This window comes from Vicugna pacos, chromosome 1 (genome assembly GCF_048564905.1).
Source record: "Vicugna pacos chromosome 1, VicPac4, whole genome shotgun sequence".
NCBI lineage: Eukaryota > Metazoa > Chordata > Mammalia > Artiodactyla > Camelidae > Vicugna > Vicugna pacos.
Genome location: NC_132987.1, coordinates 74,000,708 through 74,022,173, shown reverse-complemented (window position 1 = coordinate 74,022,173; position 21,466 = coordinate 74,000,708). Strand labels below are relative to the sequence as shown.

Below are 21,466 nucleotides of genomic sequence, written 5' to 3'. Positions count from 1 at the left end.
GTTCTATACACTAACAACAAACTCAGAAAGAGAAATTAAGAAAATAATCCCATTTACAATGGTATTAAAGAGAATAAAATACCTAGGAATAAATCTACCTAAGGCAATAAAAGACCTGTGGTTAGAATTATAAAACACTGATGAAAGAAACTGAAGGTGACACTAGCAGATAGAAAGAGACACTGTGTTCTTGAATTGGAGGAATTAATATTGTTAAAATGACCATTCTACCCAAGGCAATCTACAGATTCAATGCATTCCTTATCAAAATACAAATGGCATTTTCCACATAAACAGAACAAATAATTTAAAATTTTCTATGGAAACACAAAAGACCCTGAGTAACTGAAACAATCTTGAGAAGGAAGAATGGAGCTGGAGGAAACACACTCCCTGACTTCAGACTATACCATGAAGCTAAAGTAAGCAAAACAGTATGGTACTGTCACAAAAACAAACACATAGACCAATGGAACAGAATAAAGAGACAGAAATAAACTCACACACTTATGGTCAATTAATCTATGACAAAGGAGGCAAAACTATACAGCAGGGAAAAGATATTCTTTTCAATAGTGATGCTGGGAAAACTGGACAGCTACATGTAAAAGAATGAAATTAGAATATCCTCTAACACATATACAAAAATAAACTCAAAATGTATTAAAGACCTACATGTGAGACAAGAAACCATAAAACTCCTAGAATAAAACATTTGCAGAACACTGTTTGACATAAATTGCAGCAATGTTTTTTGGACCTGTCTTCTAAGGCAAAGGAAACAAAAGCAAAAGCAAACAAATAAGACCTAATAAAACTTAAAAACTTTTGCATAGCAAAGGAAACCATTAACAAAACACAAAGACAACCTACTAAAAGGGAGAAAATATTTGCAAATGATATGACTGAAAAGGACTTAATATCCAAAATATGTAAACAGTTCATACAATTCAACAACAATAAAAAACATACAACCTGATTAAAAAATGAACAGAAGACCTGAATAGATATTTTTCCAAAGAAGACATACAGATAGTCAACAGGCATATGAAAAGATGCTCATCATTGCTAATCATCAGGGAAATGCAAACCAAAACCACAGTGAATTATCACCCCACACCTGTCAGAATGGCTACAAATAAATGTTGAATTATCACCCCACACCTGTCAGAGAGACTAAAAATAAATGTTGGTGAGGATATGGAGAAAAGAGTACCCCTCTACTCTGTTGGGGGAATGTAAATTTGTGCAGTCATTATGGAAACCAGTATGAAAGTTCCTCAAAAAGTTAAAAACAGGACTACCATATGATCCAGAAATTCCAGCCCTGGGTATATATCCAAAGAAAATGAAAACGCTAATTTGAAAAGATATATGCATCTCAATGTTCATAGCAGCATTATTTATAATAGCCAAGATATGGATGCAACCTAAGTGTCCATCAACAGATGAATGCATAAAGAAGATGTAGTGTATATATAACAAAGCAGAAACAGACTCATGGGTATTAGAGAACAAACTGGTGGTTACCAGTGGGAAGTGGGAAGGAGAAAGGGGCAAAATAAGGTAGGGGATTAAGAGGTACAAACTACTACATATAAAATAAATAAGCTGTAAGGGTATATTTTACAGCACAGAGAATATAGCCAATATTTTATCATAACTGTAAATGTTGTATATTATAATTTTGAATCACTCTGTTGTTCAACTGAGACAAATATAATATTGTAAATGAACTATACCTCAATTTTTAAAAGTGCAACTATCACCATTATCTAGTTGTGAAATATTTTCATCACCTCAAAAGGAAACTCCCTGCTCATTAATCTCCCCCCATTTTACCTTTCTCTCAGCCCCTGGCAACCATTAATCACTTTCTGTCTCTGTGGTGTTTCTCTTCTGGGTATTTCATATAAACAGAATCACACAATACGTGATCTTCTGTGTCCAGCTTCTTTTGCCTAGTATAATGTTTTTGAGGTTCATCTATGTTGTATCCTGTACCAGTACTTCATTCTTTTTATGGGTGAATAATATTCCACTGTATGGATGTACCACATTTCCTTTATCAGTTAATAGGCATTTGGGTTGTTTCCACTTTAAGGCTGTTGTGAATAGTGTTCCTGTAAACATTTGTGTACAGGTTTTTGTGTGGATATATATTTTCATTTCACTTGGGTATTTTCCTAGCAATGGAATTACTGGGGCCTGTGGCAACTATGCTTAACCTTTTGAAGACCAGCCAGACTGTTTTCCAAAGCATTTGCATCATTTTGCATTCCCATCAGCAATATATAAGGATTTCAATTGTCCATATTCTTGCCAATACCTGTCATCTTCCATTAAAAAGGAAATTCTAGTTTCCCTAGTGGGTAAAGTTGTACTTCATTGTAGCTTAATTTGCATTTCCTTAATAACTAATTATGTTTTTAACATTTTTTCCTGTGTTTATTAACCATTTATATATATATATTTTTAAGAAATGTCTATTCAACTCCTTTGCACATTTTTAATTGGGTTCTTGTCTGTTTTTGAGCTGCAAGAATTCTTCATATATTTTGGGTACTAGTCCCTTAACAGATAAATGATTTACAAATATTTTTCACATTCTGGGAGCTGTCTCTTCACTCTCTTGATAGTGTCCTTTAAAGCACAAACGTTCTTAATTTTCATGAAGTACAATTCACCTATTTATTCTTTTGTTGCTTGTGCTTTTGATATTGTACCAAAAAACTACTGACAAATCCAAAATCATGAAGATTTACTCCTATGTTTTCTTCTAAGGAAACATAGTATAATAGTTTTATATAAACATAGATTTTATTGTTTTAGTTTTTATATTTAGATATCTGATCTTTTTAAAATTATTTTGTGTATCATGCATGAGGGAGAGTTCCAAATTTATCCTTTGCATGTGGATATCTAATTGTCCCAGCACAATTTACTGAAGAAAGTATACTTTTCCCTTTGAATGGTCTTGACACTCTTGTTAAAAATCAATTGACCAAAGATGTATGGATTTATTCTGGACTCTGTTTTTTTCCATTGATGTATATAACTATTCTTACAACAGTACCACACTGTTTCAATAACTATAGTTTTGTAGTGAGCTTTGAAATAGAAAAACATGAGTCCTCCAACTCTGTTTCTTTTTCAAGACTTTTTTGTCTATTCTGGGTCTACTCTTTCCTGCCTCAGTCCAAAGCACACACACACACACACACATACACACATGTGTGCATACACACATATATGACTACAAATTACAATCTGTGAGTCATGGTAGCCTTCTGATGTTTTATGTGAGTTCAATGTCTAACATAATCACTTGATAATCTGAGCCCTTTTCTTGAAATATGATATGAAAAACATTAGGTAGTCTTGGTACCTGAAACTCACTTGTCACATTAATGGTAACTGAGTGGCTTTCAATGAATCCAGACAAAGAGTTCACTGAACAGCGGTATGACCCATTTTCACTAGCAAGCACCTGATTAAAATGCAAAATAAAAATAGAAATAGTCTTCCTTTCTTCTCAACCCATGTATCCCTGAAGTCTGTCCCCAAGATGTAAACAGCTGTTTCCTTCGAGCTTGCACCAGGCCCCAGCAAGTCTGTTAGCACAGTATTTCACAGGCATTCCAGTTCAAATGGACCCCCTGCTGACACAGCACATACAGAATATCTCTTAATGTAAAGTTGTATGTCACATGACTCTTCCCCTGAGAGATAAAAACGAAATTAAAATCAAATCTGTTCTGGAAGGACTAAATATTTGCCATTTCAACAGTTTCTGACAAAGATTTCTCAAGTATGATTCTATAATTTTCCCAATAACATTTTCCAGTATATTAACCCTTATTAGCAGAGTGTCTGCTAGTGACACATAGTAGGCATATAACAAATATTTGTTGAAAAAAATCAAAATTTCCTCAATTTTCAAAATATTACAATTTTCATTATTACAAAATTAGATTTTATTTTATTTTATTACCTCCTAGCTACTCCAAAAATAGCAAATAATAACAATTTCTTGTCAGTTTCTTATTGTATTGTAGGGGCTGTTCAAAACACATTAAATATTTCAAGTTATTTAATTTTCACAACAAAAATAATATATATTATTATGAACCCTGTTTTAGAGATAAGGGAGCTGAGGTAGCAAGAATTTGTCTAAAATGTATATGCTAATAATTAGGAAAATCAAGATTCAAATTTGTATGAGTTCATTACTCTATGATTCATTAACCATTACTCTGTTGTTGTTTCTTGAGCAGTAATCACATTTTCTATTACTAGCTCTGGTATATTCCAATAAATGACATTAGGATATTTTTATACTTGTTTTTCAATGACTTTTAAGATGCCTTGCAATTTTTTCCATGGCTTTTTCTATGTAGGAGACATGCAACTTAAGATAACTTTCTGAAGATAGGATGTTCTGAGATAACCTGATTTTTTAATATTTTCCCAAGTGTGAGGAACAGCAGTTATCCACCTCTTTTGGAAGTTATGCCTTCTGGCCCAACATACAGGAAGCATGCTTTCCTTTGTTTTGGTGGGGAGAGCTTTTTCCTGGAAATGGATTGTTCTATTAGCTCCTCTGAACCTTCTGTTAGTAATCATTATTTGTATATAAAATCTGCAGCCAAGAAAAAATTTTAAATTATCTGTATTATTGAATAAATTTTGTTACTCTTAATTTATTATGAAATTTTGTACCTGGTAACCTCAGCACCTGAAGTATAACCTCAGCATCCAAGATATATGAAAAAGAAATTTTCTCTGAGCAAACAAAATAGCTATGGCAAGATCCAAAATGTATCTCATTTTTGTACACAATTCTTACAATTCCATTATCATTTCCTAATTACCCAGGGCATAGCAAGATCCAAAATGTATCTCATTTTTGTACACAATTCTTACAATTCCATTATCATTTCCTAATTACCCAGGGCATAAGTATGTTATGTAATAAAGACTAATAACTATGTTTATAATGATAAGATTGAATCAATAATACAATTCTAAATTATGTTTAAATACCGTCTATTTTTAGATGTAAAGAAGTGTTCAATCTGTTTTACTAAGAATTTCATCATAAATGGTACTTCAAAAAATATGTAGCCTACAAAGGGGCACACTTCAATTATTTAGAATGTACATTTATATGGAAGTATTCATTCTGTGATAATTGCTGGACTCTATTGTCTCTTTCGAGACTCATGCTATATAAGGAGCATGAGAAATGGCACCAATTCATAACCACTACTTAGCTTTTTTGCATCAGTTACATCACGAGTGTATATAAATCATGATTATTCTACTATGGGACTGACTCCCTGTGATGGCGAATCTAAAATAGGCCAACTAAAATTAGATCTAACTAAAATGGCAATGATTCCTTTTAGTTAAGCACTGTGTAGTGATTTGTATCTTCTTATTTTTTCCAGCAGAATTAGCCTTAGCTAAACATATGGTCTACAGGATGTTTTCTCTCTGACCTTTTCCTACAATCTTACAGGTCTTTCTTGGCTCTGTCTCTGCCTGTTTTGAACACTCTCTCAGTGATATATCCAATCCGTCTAATTTCTTTCAATAATTGTAAATTATTAGATTTTTAATAGATTAATAGTATCATAGGTTATAATGACATAAGCATAACTGAGATTATAGCCAAAATTCTTTTTTAAAGACAAAGGGTTAAGGACTAGTCAGATGTGGAACTGGGGAACAACTTTTGGTCCTGTGTTCCACATACTGCTTTACCAAGCATAATGTTCCACTTCATTTCTACACCTTGGCCAGCACGATAATTCTTTTTTAGCTGTTTCCTAATATCAAATAGACCTCTTCCTATGATTTATGCTCATATCTCATCAGTCGCTGCTCAGAATAATTGAAAACTGATTCAGCTTTCAAGAATCAGATCGAGACAAGGAACCTGCAGAGAACTTGTAGAAACCTCTGAATATTTAGATATTTATAACTGCTCTAAGAGCTCAGACAAGTTCACTTTAATATACCCTAATTCAGTTGTTTCCAAAAATTCAGCAAAAATTAAAGCAAACTCAGAGTCAAGTTATGAGGATGAGGTTTTTAAAAACTTGAAGTGAAAGGGTAAGATAATTTACTAAAAGGAAATCTCTAACAATGTAACATCTGGGTGTGTTTAGACTTACAACAAAAAAAAGCAAGGAGGCCAGAGGAGAAAGACCAAGTGAAACCCTTGTTTCCAAAAGTCTGTTCTTCTCCTTAAAGTTAATAAATACCTCAGCCTCCTAACTTCCCTATTCATTTTCTTGGATAAAATCAATCATAACTTATGGAGCCTACAACTCTGTGCCAGCATTGTGACAAACAAGAGCGTTATAGGCAAAGAACTTTTTGATCGCAAGGAGCTTATCATTTAATTGGTGAGACAAGATTAATGAACAAGGTCACTTTTCTGAAATAAACTTACTATCTACCACTCCTTTTTTTACCTTCAAGTATATATGAGCTGAAAAGGAAGGTTCAGAGGGACCTTGTATGCTAGATGTAAGGTGGTATAGGAATAGATAAGACAAGGTACCTCTCTTGAAAGGGCTTGCCTTCTAATGGAAATAGAGAGGCTTAACAAGTAGGAGAATGAAATAACACTAGAATAAGGTGCACACTTTGCTTGGTGTGCAGAGGAATTGTAATAGTGAAGAACAAATATGATTCCACATTAGCTCTATTCCTTTAGCTCTAACCCTATTCCAGTACTTAGTCATGCTGATTCTGCATTTTTTGTAAAAGAATGTTGCATATAGCCTGAAATATACAAGGAAGCCTATTTTCAAGGCTCTGACCTTTAAAGGTATAACACTTTCCCTTTCATATAAAGATTAAAAAAAAAGTTGCAGAATATAAAATAACATTTGTCTTGTTGGAGGTTTACAGGAACATCATGACCTGACCTACGTGGACAGCTGCAAGAACAAAGGATTCTGACACTAAGAAGTTTGCAACAACCAACCACATCCCCTCCCCCTTTTCAGTATAAAAGGAGCCTAAATTCTGACTTGGGGAAATGGTTCTCCAGGGCATTAGTCTGCCATTTTCTCAGTCTGTTGGCTTTCTGAATCAAATTGTTGTTCCTTGCCCCAACACCTCATCTCCCATTTTATTGGCCTGTAGTACAGCAAGCAAAATGAGTTTGGACTCGGTAACAGCATAACTTCAACTGGGACTATAGGGGCAAGGCTGAATGCAAAGGTCACATTTGAGCTAAACCTTAGTGAATGAGAAGCTCTTTGATAACCAGAGCAGTGAATAGAACAGAGAAGGTATTCTAAGACTGGGGAAACAGAAGGACAAAGGTAGACTGGCCAGGAATCTCCAGGAAGATTTAGGGAATTGATACACACTTGGATCATGGTTTTCTGAAAATAATGACATGCAGACCACTAGTTGTTTCAGAATAAATGGAATAAGCATTGGGTAGAAGAAGTGTAAACTTTGTTATCCACCATGAGAAAATAGTGTCTGAGTCTTTTGGTATATTTATAAAGGGTATGTAAATAACTGAAAATGAGAATATGCATTTGAACATGGTTCTTCAAATGCTAACAGACTGTGTGATGTTGAGACAGCCACCCAGTCTCACTGGCCCTCAGTTTCTTTAAAATAAGATGAAAGGATTGACTACAAAAATAGGAAAAGTGTTAGCCACCATCCTCTCTTACATACAAATACATACACAGCTCCACCTCCCTCAGTGTATGTCTGACACTTCTAAGTCTCTCGTTCTATTACAGTATGTTACCTTTCTATTTAGCCATTGAGCTGTCATCCAGTGCTAGTAGCACTATTGAAGATCCCTTCTAGTTCCCTCATTCCATGACTATATGCTGGGGAGTGTAATAGGGAACAAATCTGACTCCATATTGGATCTATTTCTTTTACTTTAACCTTTGTATCTATTGCTTCTGCTACAAGTTAACAATTAAAGTGATGTTGCCTATGGCTTAAGGTGTACATAATGGCCCATCTCCTGGAACCCTGCCTCCCATGCCTGAGTGTTGAGCTAAAATACCTTTGTTTAAACGCACAGGAAACATCTTGACCAGACCCACCCGTGAATGGCTGCAGGAAAGAAGACATTAATACATCCTTTCCGGAGTCTGGTCAGAGCCAGGAAATATTTGCAAAGACGTATTTCCTTTTTTGACTTTACGTCCTCACCTCCCCTTCTTTGTTGTAAAAAAGAAACTAGCATCCAAACCCCAGGCAAAATGGTTCTCTGGAACACTAGTCCATCATCTTCTCCGTCTTCTGGCTTTCTGAATAAAGTTGCTATTCGTTGTCTCAACAATTCCTCTCTTGATTTATTGGCCTGTTGTGTGAAAAGAAGTACGAGCTTGGGCTCGGTAATAGGAGTGCACAAAGTGGGTCAGGGGTGGAGAAGAGCTAGCTTTTAGTCCTGACCCTGTCAATGACTTGCAGTAGGATAATGGAAACATCACTGTGGTTCTTGCATATTCTTATCAGCAGAATGAAGATCATTGGCAGTCACACTGACTGACTAGCATAGGAGTTTTTCTTGAATGGAGGGAAGAACAGATGGAGGCTTGCCAACTTGGCATTAAATGTCATTGAGAGTACTCATTCTTTGTACAAAGAAAGAACTAATACTGTGTATCTCTCTGATACTGAAACTGATGTTTGTAGAGCAGGACTGATACACTAAGCTAAATGACATAATTCTAACTTTCCATTTGAGAAGCATGTTGACACTTTTTTGCTGCTTGTCCTGAAGTATGTAAAATCATCTGTGACAATCAGGATATCCAAAGCTGTCCCCAGGGGTTTGTCTCATCAAACAAACATTTTCTGAAGAGGAACAAAGATCTCAGCCACTTTTGGCTGGAATTTATCCGTCAATGTTAATTATTGTTATTACTGCTATTTTTCTCAAACATTCATATCTAATGGTAGGGAATTTTCAATGCTAAAAATAATTAAAATAAATGCATGCAGTGAATGATGCACTCTCTACCATCCTCAGGCTCTCATATGAAGTATCCCTTTTTAAGTCACTGTAGGTTTTCAAAAATTCTTATGAACACCACTACTGAATTATGACAGTATGTACATTCCATGACTAGGGTGTACTTAGCATAGTTGATGCCCAGAGTGCATCATTTTTAACAAACCCTTTTTCTATATGGCAAAATATTTGGAAGTAATCATTAAATGAAACAAATAATAAAATGGTCTAAAAAGAAACATAGACAGTGAATATTTTCTCTCATTAAACTTCATGCATAAAATGATGCAAGTTAAAAAATATTTGAAAAATAGTAATAGGATACAAAGAGGAAAAACGTGCAGATATTTAATAATTTTATATCCACCTAAATAGCATAAACTTCAATTCTTTAGTTATAGCCTAATACTGAAGTTTATATAATTTTCCAGTAATTAATAAGTGAATGTTACTAAAATGGAAATTCTCTAAAAGATACAATTTAGACAACTACCAAATTGTACCACTAAGGTAAAGTTTAATTTTCTTAATTCATTCTTTAAATTTAAAACATTGCTTTATAGAGAAAAATACATCTCAATTGTAAAGATATTAATAAAACATTTCATATATAAATTTTAGTTCATGAATGAAAAGAAGTTGCACCTCCCAGTTTGTACTCTGCTTTACTTTTTAAAATTTTAAACAAATAAATATTCAAAATGATTGCATAGAATGAAAGAAATGAAACCACTCATATTCTGTTTCTTTATCTCTATAATCACTGTGGTATTACTGTTCATTTAAAATCTACTGTGTAAATGCAGGAATAAGTAGTACCACAGGGGTTGGAGACACAAACTACTTGGAGCAAGTTCAAATGATTCTGAACATTATGAATTTACTTTTGAAGTAAATACATGTAGCTGAACTTGTATGTGTTCAGGGGCAGCTCTCTAACTGGGATGTTCTCTGAGATAACTTTCACGTAGATGTGATGTTTATGAAAGGGGAAGTACTGAAAATGTGCTAATTTGAAACTTACACACATATTACTCAAACTCAGGAGTAACCAGAGTAATTATTTAGAATTTAGACCAAAAATTTTTTTGGGGGGAGGGGATATTTTATCACTGATATTGTTCAGAATTACTGGCATATTGTGGTCATTAAAAGTAGACCAAATTTGTTTTAAAACTCTATACAGACAAGGCACCCACTTACTGCCCACACCCAGGGGTGTGGACATCCCACTGTTCATGACTATTTAGTAATAGGACAGTTTCTAGTGCAAAGGGGATGCAGAAAGAGCTCACTTGTCTCTTCAGCTTTCTCATCAGATTTTTTTTAAATATAATTATCTTGAACAAGATACAATCTCTCAGAGTTTTCAAATCTCTGAGAGAGACAGAGAGAGCCCTTCTGGCTGGGTAATCAAGAAAGGCTTCAAGGAGGAGCTTGAATTTTCTTCTGTTTCAAATCCCACCCCAGCACAAATCGGGTCCTCCTCCCATTAGCACAGTATAATACTGTCATCTACCTAATCACGTGGGCCAGAAGCTGGGTCCCATCTTGGTCTCACTCCATTCCATCAGTTACCAGGTTAAGTTAACTCAGCATCCAAAATATCTTTCTTTTTGTTTGTTTGTTTTTTGTTGTTGTTGTTTACTTTTTTTAACATTTTTTATTGAGTTATAGTCATTTTACAATGTTGTGTCAAATTCCAATGTACAGCATACTTTTTCTGTTATACATGAACATAAATATATTCATTGTCACATTTTTTTTCACTGTGAGCTACCACAAGATTTTGCATATATTTCCCTGTGCTATACAGTATAATCTTGTTTATCTGTTCTGCATATGCCTGTCATTATCTACAAATTTTGAAATCTTAATATCTTTCAACTTTGTTTTTATGCCACTATCGTAATTTGGGTCTCATTCTATTTCATGAAGGTTACTGTCACAGATGATCACCTAGATTTCTACATTCCAAACTTGGCCTTTTCCCCCTCCCCTACTCCAGTTCATTCTCGACATCACTGTCACAGTTTACATTTTTAAAATGAAAATCTAATTGCAAGATTTTCCCTAAAACCTTTCAAAGATTCTTCAATGCCTGCAAGATAATGTCCAGACTTCATCAAATGGCATTTAGCCCCTGCTTCTTTATGCAAACTAACCCGCCACACACATATTCCAGCAACCCAAGTCCACTTGATGTTACCCCGAGTAAATGTTCCACGCTGTTTTGTGTGACATGTAGCATTCTATTATAGTTAAATACGTGTTTATGCATCTGTCTTCCGATCTGGTCTACGATCCCTTCTTGATGGGATGAGATGGTTTCAGAAAAGGTATGAAGAGGCGTGATGTACACTGAGACTGAACAGAGAGAGCTTCATGAAGAGGAAAATCTGATATCACAGCTCTAATGCTCTCTGTACACTAAGGCCACTGAGCCCTTAGAGAGGTGGACTAAAGACATTGAGATGAAGATTTTATGCATCTCAACATACCCTTTGGTGATTAAAAAAAAAAACTAGACCATACCAGTATGCAGTGTAGAAAGGCCTGATTTATGTTCATTGAGAGGTGATATTCAGTGTATTTAAGAAGTGACATCCCATGGTCACCAGATACCTAGATCAGCCAATCAAGAAGGCACGCCAGTCACAAAATACTACCTGGTCCAGTACTTTCCGGCTGAGCAAGTGTGGCTGCTGGTATAAATACCATCACGTGCTGAAAACACTAATGAATTTGTGAAACTGATTAGCTACTAAAATAAAGATGCTCATGGTTATGAGTGTTGCACGAAATACAATCGTTTCTTATTTTTAAAGACCATATGCCTTGATTATAACTATTACCATGAGGAAATCCCAGTTGAGTTTGACTATCTCCCCATTGAAAAATTCTTTCAGATTTATGAAAAGATCAAAATAGTTATAATCACTGAAGGAAATGAATGCTGCCATAAATGTAGATTGCCTTAATTTGACCGAAGACAGAGTTACAGTTGACCATAAATGTGTAAACAAATAATTCTTGAAAAACTAAAATGATTATGAAAGGTGTAAAACAGCAATACTTTTCTGTGACATGAACCAGGATTTTACCTTCTATCAGAAGATACTGTAATAGACAAACAACAAACAAATTACAGATACATGATGGGGAGACCTCAGGAGAGAAGGCTGTAGACTCAGGAGGAAACATGCCTTCAGGGGATGCTGACGGGATGGTCTGCCTTGCTGCAGAGTGCTGGAGGGGTAGAGGTCAGGGGAGAGATGATTACTAATAAGGAAGGGAAAAACAGGATCCTCTTCTCTTGCAAATTAGTGTGGCTTAGGGGTCCTGTGAGGAAGTCCACACACAGTGACAGCAGCCATGTAATCACACATCAAAGATCCTGGAAGGCATCCACCGGGAGAGCCTCAGGGAATCTCATGCACAACAGCAGAAAGCCCACGGGGCATACTTCCCATCACAAGTCAGCTGGCACAGACTCCTCAAATCAGAAATGTGACAGGAGATGAGGGTGGGGGAATTCCATCGCATACAGAAACCACTAATTTAATGTTGTATTCTGTAAGTGTTGATTAAACTCATTACTTTAACTCTGTGGTAAGCAAACCCACTCCGTAAATCAGATATTCCCAGAAGTGGTAGGAATATCTGGGGAAATTTGAATAAGAATGATGCACACATCACATTGTTAAAAGCGGAGCTTCTATTTTAAAGGATGACCATTGTTAAAGAAAAACCCTGTGACTTGATCCCTCAGGGACACAATGAAAATTAACTGAGCCTCAGCTCCTACTGCGAGATGAAAGAGCCTCAGTCCTTACAGTGAGATCCACCTGACAAACAGCACAGAATGTAATAGCGCTCACTGGCATAAAAGTGAAATAATAGTTTATCTTCTTCTCTCTGGATATTGTCTGACACTGATCTCTAGACAAGGATAGGCAACTCCTCCTTGCCTGAACACATATATACCACACACTCACACGTATCTCACACACACACGTATACACACACATGTACCCATGCACACACATACAAAAGGAGAGAGACTTAAATAATGTGAAGCCCCTTTAGCAAAAATGAAACTGAAAAGAACTAACTTCACACCAAGAATCTATATGGCATGAATCCATATTTATTCCCTTCATCTGAAAAACAAAGACCATGAATTGAGAAAATAGAATTTTTGCGCTCATCTTCTATTACTATTTCCCCTTTAAAATCTCCTTAAGATGGTATGTGAATGAGAACACCTAGGGAGGGTTGTTAGCTCTATGCTTAGCTCATAATGCATAATAATAAATGCCAGGTGTTACTATTTTTTGGATAGGATGGATTTAGGGACGTGCCACAGCAGTTGACACATCCAAGGCCACAGTCCTGTGGGTGGCAGAGACAAGGTGGAAACCCAGAAGGGCTGCCCCTGGTGCCTCTCTCTGAATAGTTATTTCCAGCTGCTTTCGGGGATCAGCAGTGATACATAATGACTGGTCTAGTCACTGGCCAAATATAACAGAGATAGAAAAGGCGGTACATCCCATAGAAAACTGTTCTTTATGTGAGGCATAAAATTCTTCAGAATTTTACTAATCAGGAAGACCAGCCTTGGTTAAAACTAGGAAGTAAAAAAAACCTTCATCTTTGGGTATTTTCTTAAGACGTCTCTCAGTACTTCTTCATTACATTTCTACCAAATGACATATGTCCCCCTATGGTTTTAACCTATTGGTCACTGACTTTGTCTCCCCAGACCAGAGGACCCATTCCAGTCCTTCAGCGTCCTGCCTGCCCTATCTGACAGAGATAAGTATCTGGTGGAGAATTCGTTGGCCAGTATGTAATTAGGTCTCTGGAATAGCAAACGTATTTAGCCAGTTCAATAGGCCTGAAAGTAAAATGATTCATGTTGACAATTTGGAGAATAGTTCTGGGCAAGGAAGACTGTCTGGCACAGGTGGGCTCGTCCTTCAGAGATAGTAGTCCCTCCACCTCAGTCATAGTGACTTTAGGGAGAAAAGCAGGGCGGGAAATGCCTGAAACATACCTTAGAAGCTGTGGATAGTAGCATCCAAGAGACCCATTGGCATTTTGTAAGAAACCAATGTATTTCTAAGTATTGCCTTCAGTGATAGAGGGGTTACATGTGTTGTTCAGAATAATCGTGGGTTATGCGTTGTTGGAAGGACACAGGGAAAGTCCACCTCTGCTTCTCCCCCAAATATTCCCTCACCTTCCTAATCCATTCTACCGCAGGGATCACACTGAGATTCACTGGCATTTCTCAAATTCTGGAAGATATTTAACATTATCTATGTGGGCAGAAGTGCCAATTGTCCCCCAATATTAATTCTCTCCTCCTAATATCACAGGAGAAAAAGAAATGGAGCCATCACCATCCAGCTAGAACCGAAGTGTTGCAGCCTTCCTCATAGCTACTTCTGGACAATGGGCTGTTTGTGAGATATGCAAGTTCCGGGTTATGTTCATAAGATAAACATGGCTATCAGGAAGGAGAAAAGCTAAGAAAAGCTAAGGGTTCTACCAGCTAAACCTAACACTTCCCTGTGACCAGCCCAGATGGCCCCTCTAACATTCTCCCGGACTGTGTTCAAAAAGAACCTCAACTTGTGCATGTTTAGATTCTGAGCATATGAACACAATACCCCTGCATGTGTATCCACAGACACAGGCACACAGTACTTTCTTCCATAGAGATAAGCATGGAAATTAGAGTCTGTAACCATGAAAGGATGCCAGAAAGGTGGAAAGTACTAAGTTTATTTTGATGTAAGGGAGTGAAGAAAATTAGAAAAGTGAAGCAAATTGCTTATGATACAATAATTCATTGACACGATGTAACTCAAGTCTCAGGACTCCCAAACTCTGTTCTCATTTCTTGGTGATTGGGGATGATAGCAGATAATGATGTCAACAGTTTTTCATAGACTATTTTTGTCAATCCCAAATGAGAGACAATTACCCAATGCTACTTTAAGGGAACTATCAAGCTAATTAAATTTTGGACTGAAACACAAACAAAAAACTAAAACATTATTAGCCAAACTTACATAGCAGTTAAAATGCATCAGGCACTGTCCTAAGAGCCTTAGAGAATTAATTCACTTAATAGTTACAGCAACCCTGTAAGGTCAATATCATTATTGTCCCCATTGTTTAGATGAGGAAAGAGAACCAGAGAGGTTACAGTCATACAACCAGCAAATGGCAGCGATGGGAGGGTGATCTAATACTCCAGAGTCCCTGACCTTACCCTCTCCACCACTGCCTCTCCAAGGAACAATGCAAAAGGGGGATTTTGTGTTTGCACGTGATTACAAGTGTTTGTGAACATTTTTCTTTCAACAACTCTGAAACTCACAAATAATGGAAATTAAGAAGGAAAGTCCCAGTGAAGCAAGATAAACTATCTGACTTCAATGTCATAATAGAGGAAATTTTGATAGTGGGACAGAGGAAGTGATAATTAATTAAAGAGCTCAGTGTTAGAAAAGTCTATTCAAGGCTGTGATCAACACAGGGGTTAGTCTTTTCACACCTTAATCCAGGAAACCCTACAGCTGCAGGATGTATTCCTAGACATTTATGTAGGAGGTAGTCATATTTTATGGCAGACATTTTTGTGATAACAATACATGGGCACTGGCAGGAGGCAGGGCTCTATCTCTGGCAGACGATTTGCATTTTCCAGTAGGAACAAGTAGGTAGATTCAGAGAAATAAGCCTGATATAGATGCGTGTTACAAAATCAGACTTGAAAGCAACAGACAGATACTGAGCACCTTCTGCCCTGGTGTTTCTGCTTTGAACAAAGGATAACGTCTGTTCATGGTGGAGAAACGCAATCTGGGAGGGATGTGAAGTATGGATCCATGGAACACACTGAATCAGCACAATAAAGGAGAAAGAGAACACAGGCAAGACCCAACGGAGACTTGGCCTCAACCTCTCTGTTCTCAAAAGAGCCAAACTATATGTGTTCTCTGGTTCTAGTCCAGATTAGGATAATTTATTAGAATAAACAGTGATCAATCAGAGACTTCCTCCTGGCTTCGTTCAGGATCATATACAGTGCCAAGCAGTAGCCAGACATCAACTGCTGCGCTCCTGGCTGCTTGAAGGTGGAATCCTCAATGATGCTCAATTGAACAAGCGGTCCGGGGCCTCACAGCGGGAGCTGCTCATTGGGGATGAGCAGGTGACTGAAAGGGGCATCTCCACCTGCAGCCTCGTTCTCAACAGCATCACCTGCCATCTGTCCATGTGTATGTGCTGACACTTTTAATACTTTCATCTAGACAGAAATAATATGCCGGACACAAAGGAGCAGAGATCCCCCTAATATTTTTTGAGAAACACAAAAGCAAGCAAGCATTATATTGTGTTATTTCATTATAAAGAAAGACCTTAGACAGGCTGTTTGTAGATAACATTACCTTTTCTATGACCTTACTATTGATGTAGCCTCATTCTCGGGAAGAGGCACACAGACCTCACATTGCTTTGAAGTGGAGGGAAAAATTTTTTTTTATTATTTTTAAACACTTTGAAACTGTGCCAGTGTAAAGAATTCAGTAATTAAGTGAACTATAGGAAATCCCCAAGATATAAAGGTTAAAAATTAACGAGGTCTTAAGGAATAGACCCATTAGCTCTGTCCAGGAGAACAAAGCTCACCAAACATTCCTTATCTCAACCTGTATTCTTAATTTAATTCAAGTGCCACTGCAATGCATCAACTGCTGTATAAGATACCTGCCCTGTACTTTGTCCAAGGCTTTCTGTTTCATTTTTCAGATAATTCGAAGTCACTATATTTTTGGCTAAATATATTGTACAATATATTTCATGTATTCATTTTATTTTAGCTTCAAAAACTCAATTATTTTAAATGATGATGTTAAAACTTGCTTCTCATTTAATTGAATTTTGTGGGGGTGGCTTGATGTAAAGGATATTAGTAAAAATACCATTAATGTTTATCAGACTTTTCTTATGTGCACTTACTGTTCCAGGTCTTCACAATGGGCCCATAATTGAGGTACAATTATTATCTCTATTTTACAAATGAATGATAAGAGAGGATAAGAAACTTAACCAAGGTCACACAGTAAATGGCAGAGCCTGTAAATGAACCCAATTCTAACAGCCAAGTCTGTTTTAGTAAGCACATCGAGAGGAGGAGCAGATATTGTACCATACTCCCAGCGTGATATATCACTGAACATTCATTTACTTCATTTCACAAAGAATAGTTTACATATTCTCCCAGCCAATATGATTTCTGTTTAATAATATTTGACTTCCATTGTAGCTATGTGATTGTAGGCATCTGATAGAAAGTGAAAAATCCAGCCAGCCATCTAAGCACCCCGTCAACATAATAGCACATACTTACAAACATGAAAATGCTTAGATGACTGAAGGGGACTTTCATTTTGCACATGGTTGTGTGTCATCCCGGCATCACAAAGACAAATTCCAAACCCCACAGTTCCAGAATCGAAGATGACATCATGTAGGATTTCAGGGACTGTATTTTCTGATTTAAAACTGACAAGGAACAACAAGGATTTACTGTATAGCACAGGGAACTGTATTCAATATCTTGTAATAAACTATAATGGAAAAGAATCAAAGAAGAATATAGGTATATAAATAAATAAATAAATAAATAAATAAATAAATAAATAAATAAGTATATGTATAACCAAGTCACTTTGCCATACAACTGAAACCAACACAATAAAAAAAATCAGAAAAAAAAACTGATAAAAGTATGTTTGCTTGTGGGGATAATAAGGCAGGATATTTGAAACCAGGAAATCAGAAACTTCCACTAGCATTTTGTAGCCCTTCCCTCTTTGCAATATGCAGGCACCTGTAACAATGTGAAGGAACAAGGGAAATCACTTTTTTGCCTGCATAAAATCTTTGCAGAAGTGGCCAAACATCATCTATGCAGAATTCGAGAATTTCCTATGTCCAATTACGCCCAAAGGGGACCCGTTCTCTTTCAACGTAATAGAAGCAGAGATGAAGTGCTTCCGTCCCATATTTCTCAGCACTGTCTCATTCAGGAGTCTCAAGGCACCTACCCCACCGAAGCATAGCAAGATTCTATTTAGTCACATCATTTAAGAGTAACCATGGCGTCAGGTATAACTTGAGTTATCCAACACCTATCCTACCCAACTGAGCACCTCAACACTCCTCTAGCCTCAGTTTGGAAAGATCAAGCTATTTATTCACCATCAGTAGAGCATCTGGAGTATTTTTCTAGTAGTAGTGAAAAATTTGTACTGATCTATTTATAGGGTCTGCTCAATTCTCTTTTCCTACCATTAGAACATGTTTTTAAGAAAACCAGCCAAGCTACGACTTAATGACTGTGTTTTCGTTTGGTTTATGTCCTATAATGTCTTTAAGTGAGCAAATCTAACTACTCGGTTGCATCTACCATTATCTACTTGACATAAACAACACATCTTACTAAGATCAGAAAAGGAAAACATTGCCTCCAAAACCCTCTGAGAAATATAAGAAAAAGTAGGTGCCTTACCACTGATACTCCAAATGCCTAGATGTAGGATTAGAAAGAGGACCCAAGACAACTTCCCAATACCAAGCATGGCAAGCGATGTCTTCATTTCCTGTTTCTATCAGGGATACTCAAGTAGGTTTCCCTTCCTCCCCTAAATCCTTCGGGGTTGGATCAGGTTACCTACTTCAATGACATCTATAAAGTAAATAGGGAAGAGAGAGTAGGTGGGAGAGGACAGTAAGAAGAGCCTGAACAGTTTGCAAAACAAAATAACCAGAAAGACTATATGGAACTCTGTTCTGAGGCTTTTGCTTCTTGTCAAATTGGCTGTTCACTTTGAAATGCCCTGATCTGCAGAGCAGCTCAGTCTTTAACTTCTCTTTTTGCCCCATATTGGGGTTTTTCTCATTCAAAGTTCAGTGAAATGAACAAACTCTACAGAAATCTTAATTGTTGCAATATTTAGGTAGAGATTTTAATCAAATTAAGGTCAGGAAATTCATGGTAAAAAGTACCTATTGTAAGTATACATTTTTCCCCATTTCATAGCTTGTGATTATGAAACTTCTTTTATGTAAGAGATTTTAGATTTTTCTTCCCAAACATCAGGTCATAATAAGATGAGAATGCTTATTGTCATTAAGCCAGTGGAGATTTATCTGAGATTATGGAGAACATGAGTGACAGGTCCCCTTCCTCAGCGGTTGAGGGAAGGGCAGCTATTTTTTAGTCTATAGATAAATATCAATGGAACCAGATCATCATTAGTACTGGCTACACATCCTCTCTAAATAATAAAGTTCCAAGCTGAATAACATCTTGAAAATCAGTGAAAGGAAACTTCCATTTTCAACATTTCTTCATGTGGTGATTGTCTGGACTAAACAGAATACAAACAATAAAGGAAGAAATGGAAAAGTTCAAGATCAATGTGGAGTTGTTTTCTCCAAGGCTACTTGTAATAATAAGTAGCTAACTTCTAACCAGAGAAGCTAATTAAAATCACCCATTTGAGATTCTAAATGAAAATGAAAACTCTAGACTTGTGACATAGGTGGTCATTGACAGAAGTTGACTTTAGAACTCTTTCTTTCAGAGGACGATGATTTTTTCCAAGGTTAAATATAAATGGTTTTAAGTATATAAGGTTAAAAATCAGTTATCATACATACATTCATTGATTCAGATACACACTGTGCAATGGTTGGAGGCACAAAGATGAAAAGTCACTGTCCTTGATTTTAAAGAGCTCAGTCAACCAGCACTGCAGCTTCCTCATATCAACCCTTGTGTTAGAATGTAAATATTCATGCATTTCAACCATCATGGAGTAACACTGAGTAACTATTCATAGCTTCTTAGAACTTCTATTACTGGCATTGACATTCTGGGAAATATTAGAGTCATAGGTACACAACTTTCCCACTCTCAAGGTGGAATGCAAATGTCCTGTGGCATCTGAGACAAGGCTCATTGTCCCTTTAAAATTGTCTCAGAGGTCAAAAGTCATAAACCATAGGCCAAGGATCTCAGGATATTGTCCCAAACCAGAGAGAAGTCATATGAATTTTGTTTATCTCAGCACAGAATTTTATTCATGATTCACTATTTTAGAGATTTTTTTATGTGAAAAAACCCATGCTAATTAGACAAAATTTGGGGGGGCAACCTTATGTAACATCTAATGTATTTTTTAAAAGATACGTATTTTGTGACTTTTCTCAGCATGTCCCTCCATACCTGGAGTCCTTAGAGCCCCACTGTCTACAGAACCCTCCATCAGAATCTGACTCATATCTTCATTCTCATAAAGAACTGAAAGAAGTCTGTCTCAGAAGTTTGCTAGCTCAGGAACAAGTCCATTTTGCTTTAAACTTATGCCTCATCTAGTAATTAAGCTTTTATCATGACCCTCGTCCCGTTATAATCATGTCCTGTTTGATCAGAAAATTATACTTTTTATTTACATATGCAAATTTGAAGAATTTACTACATTTAAAAAAGTAATTATATTGTATTTGAGAAACAATTTAAAAAACATGAAACTAGTTCCAATTTTATGGTGAAAGGCAAAAAGAAAAATAGAATTTGGAATCTTCAAACTTATTTTGCAGACATCTTTGGAGCTACTCAGAGGACAAATTCTTCAGTTCATTTATAGACACAGTTGCTTTTATGAATCATGAAGCAGCTGTACTTTCTCCAAACTTTTACTCCTGGGTGATCAGAGTAACAGCAATCACAAAACAAGATGCAGGTTCCCGACTTTAGTAAACATCAGCCTAGAGGGGTGAATCTTGATTCTGAAATTTTTTAATACTCCAAAACTCACTGCATAGCTTCTACCAGAAATGTAGTCCAGCACTTAAAATCATTTCCATTCTTCTCCTTGGCATCTTCTCATCAATGATAGCAAAGGTTTTTATATATGACTGTACTTTAGAACCAGCATGGGAACTTTTTATAAACTGAGTGGAACTATTGGATCCCATTTACATCTACTGAATGAGAATCTCAAAGGATGGAGGCCAAATATTCATAATTTAAAGAAATTGATATTTTAAAGGTGATTCTGATATAGCTGGTTTGGATGAATATTTGGAAACCAATTATGAATTGGTGGGAGGCATGGACTTTTGAACCACAAAAGACTTGGTGTCAAATCTTTGTCACTTGCTAGTGGTAGAATCTTTCATATATTTCCTAGATTCTTAGAGTCTGTGGTAGACACAGATGTACCACTCAGATTGCCCTTCCAGGACAGATTTGCTCTTAGCTGTGGGGAATGCACTCAGCAGACAGTATCCAGGTATCTACTTCAGGGTCTACTCAGCTGAAACTCACCTTGTTCAAGGTCATGCTTTCCCATGACA

At 36.5% G+C, this 21,466-nt stretch overlaps 2 protein-coding genes across 4 annotated transcripts in view; both read right to left on the bottom strand.

Annotated features, from left to right (window-relative positions):
• The window catches only part of LOC102543482 (B- and T-lymphocyte attenuator), a 63,895-nt gene that overhangs the window by 16,600 nt on the left and 25,829 nt on the right, over positions 1-21,466 (bottom strand). Inside the window, exons 3-4 of one of the 3 annotated variants that reach the window (XR_012074590.1) lie at positions 17,448-17,602; positions 16,025-16,387 (exon numbers count right to left, since the gene is read on the bottom strand). The exons of the other annotated variants lie outside the window; for them this stretch is intronic. The gene's annotated coding sequence lies outside the window, so the exon portion shown is untranslated. Of the gene's footprint in view, positions 1-16,024; positions 16,388-17,447; positions 17,603-21,466 lie in introns of those variants that run through there. 3 annotated transcript variants of the gene reach the window in all.
• On the bottom strand, positions 3,299-21,062 carry BTLA (B and T lymphocyte associated). Its single transcript, XM_072941008.1, is given in 3 exon segments — positions 3,299-3,636; positions 3,639-3,722; positions 18,612-21,062. Coding segments are annotated over 3 exon segments (510 nt in total). The 5' UTR covers positions 18,700-21,062.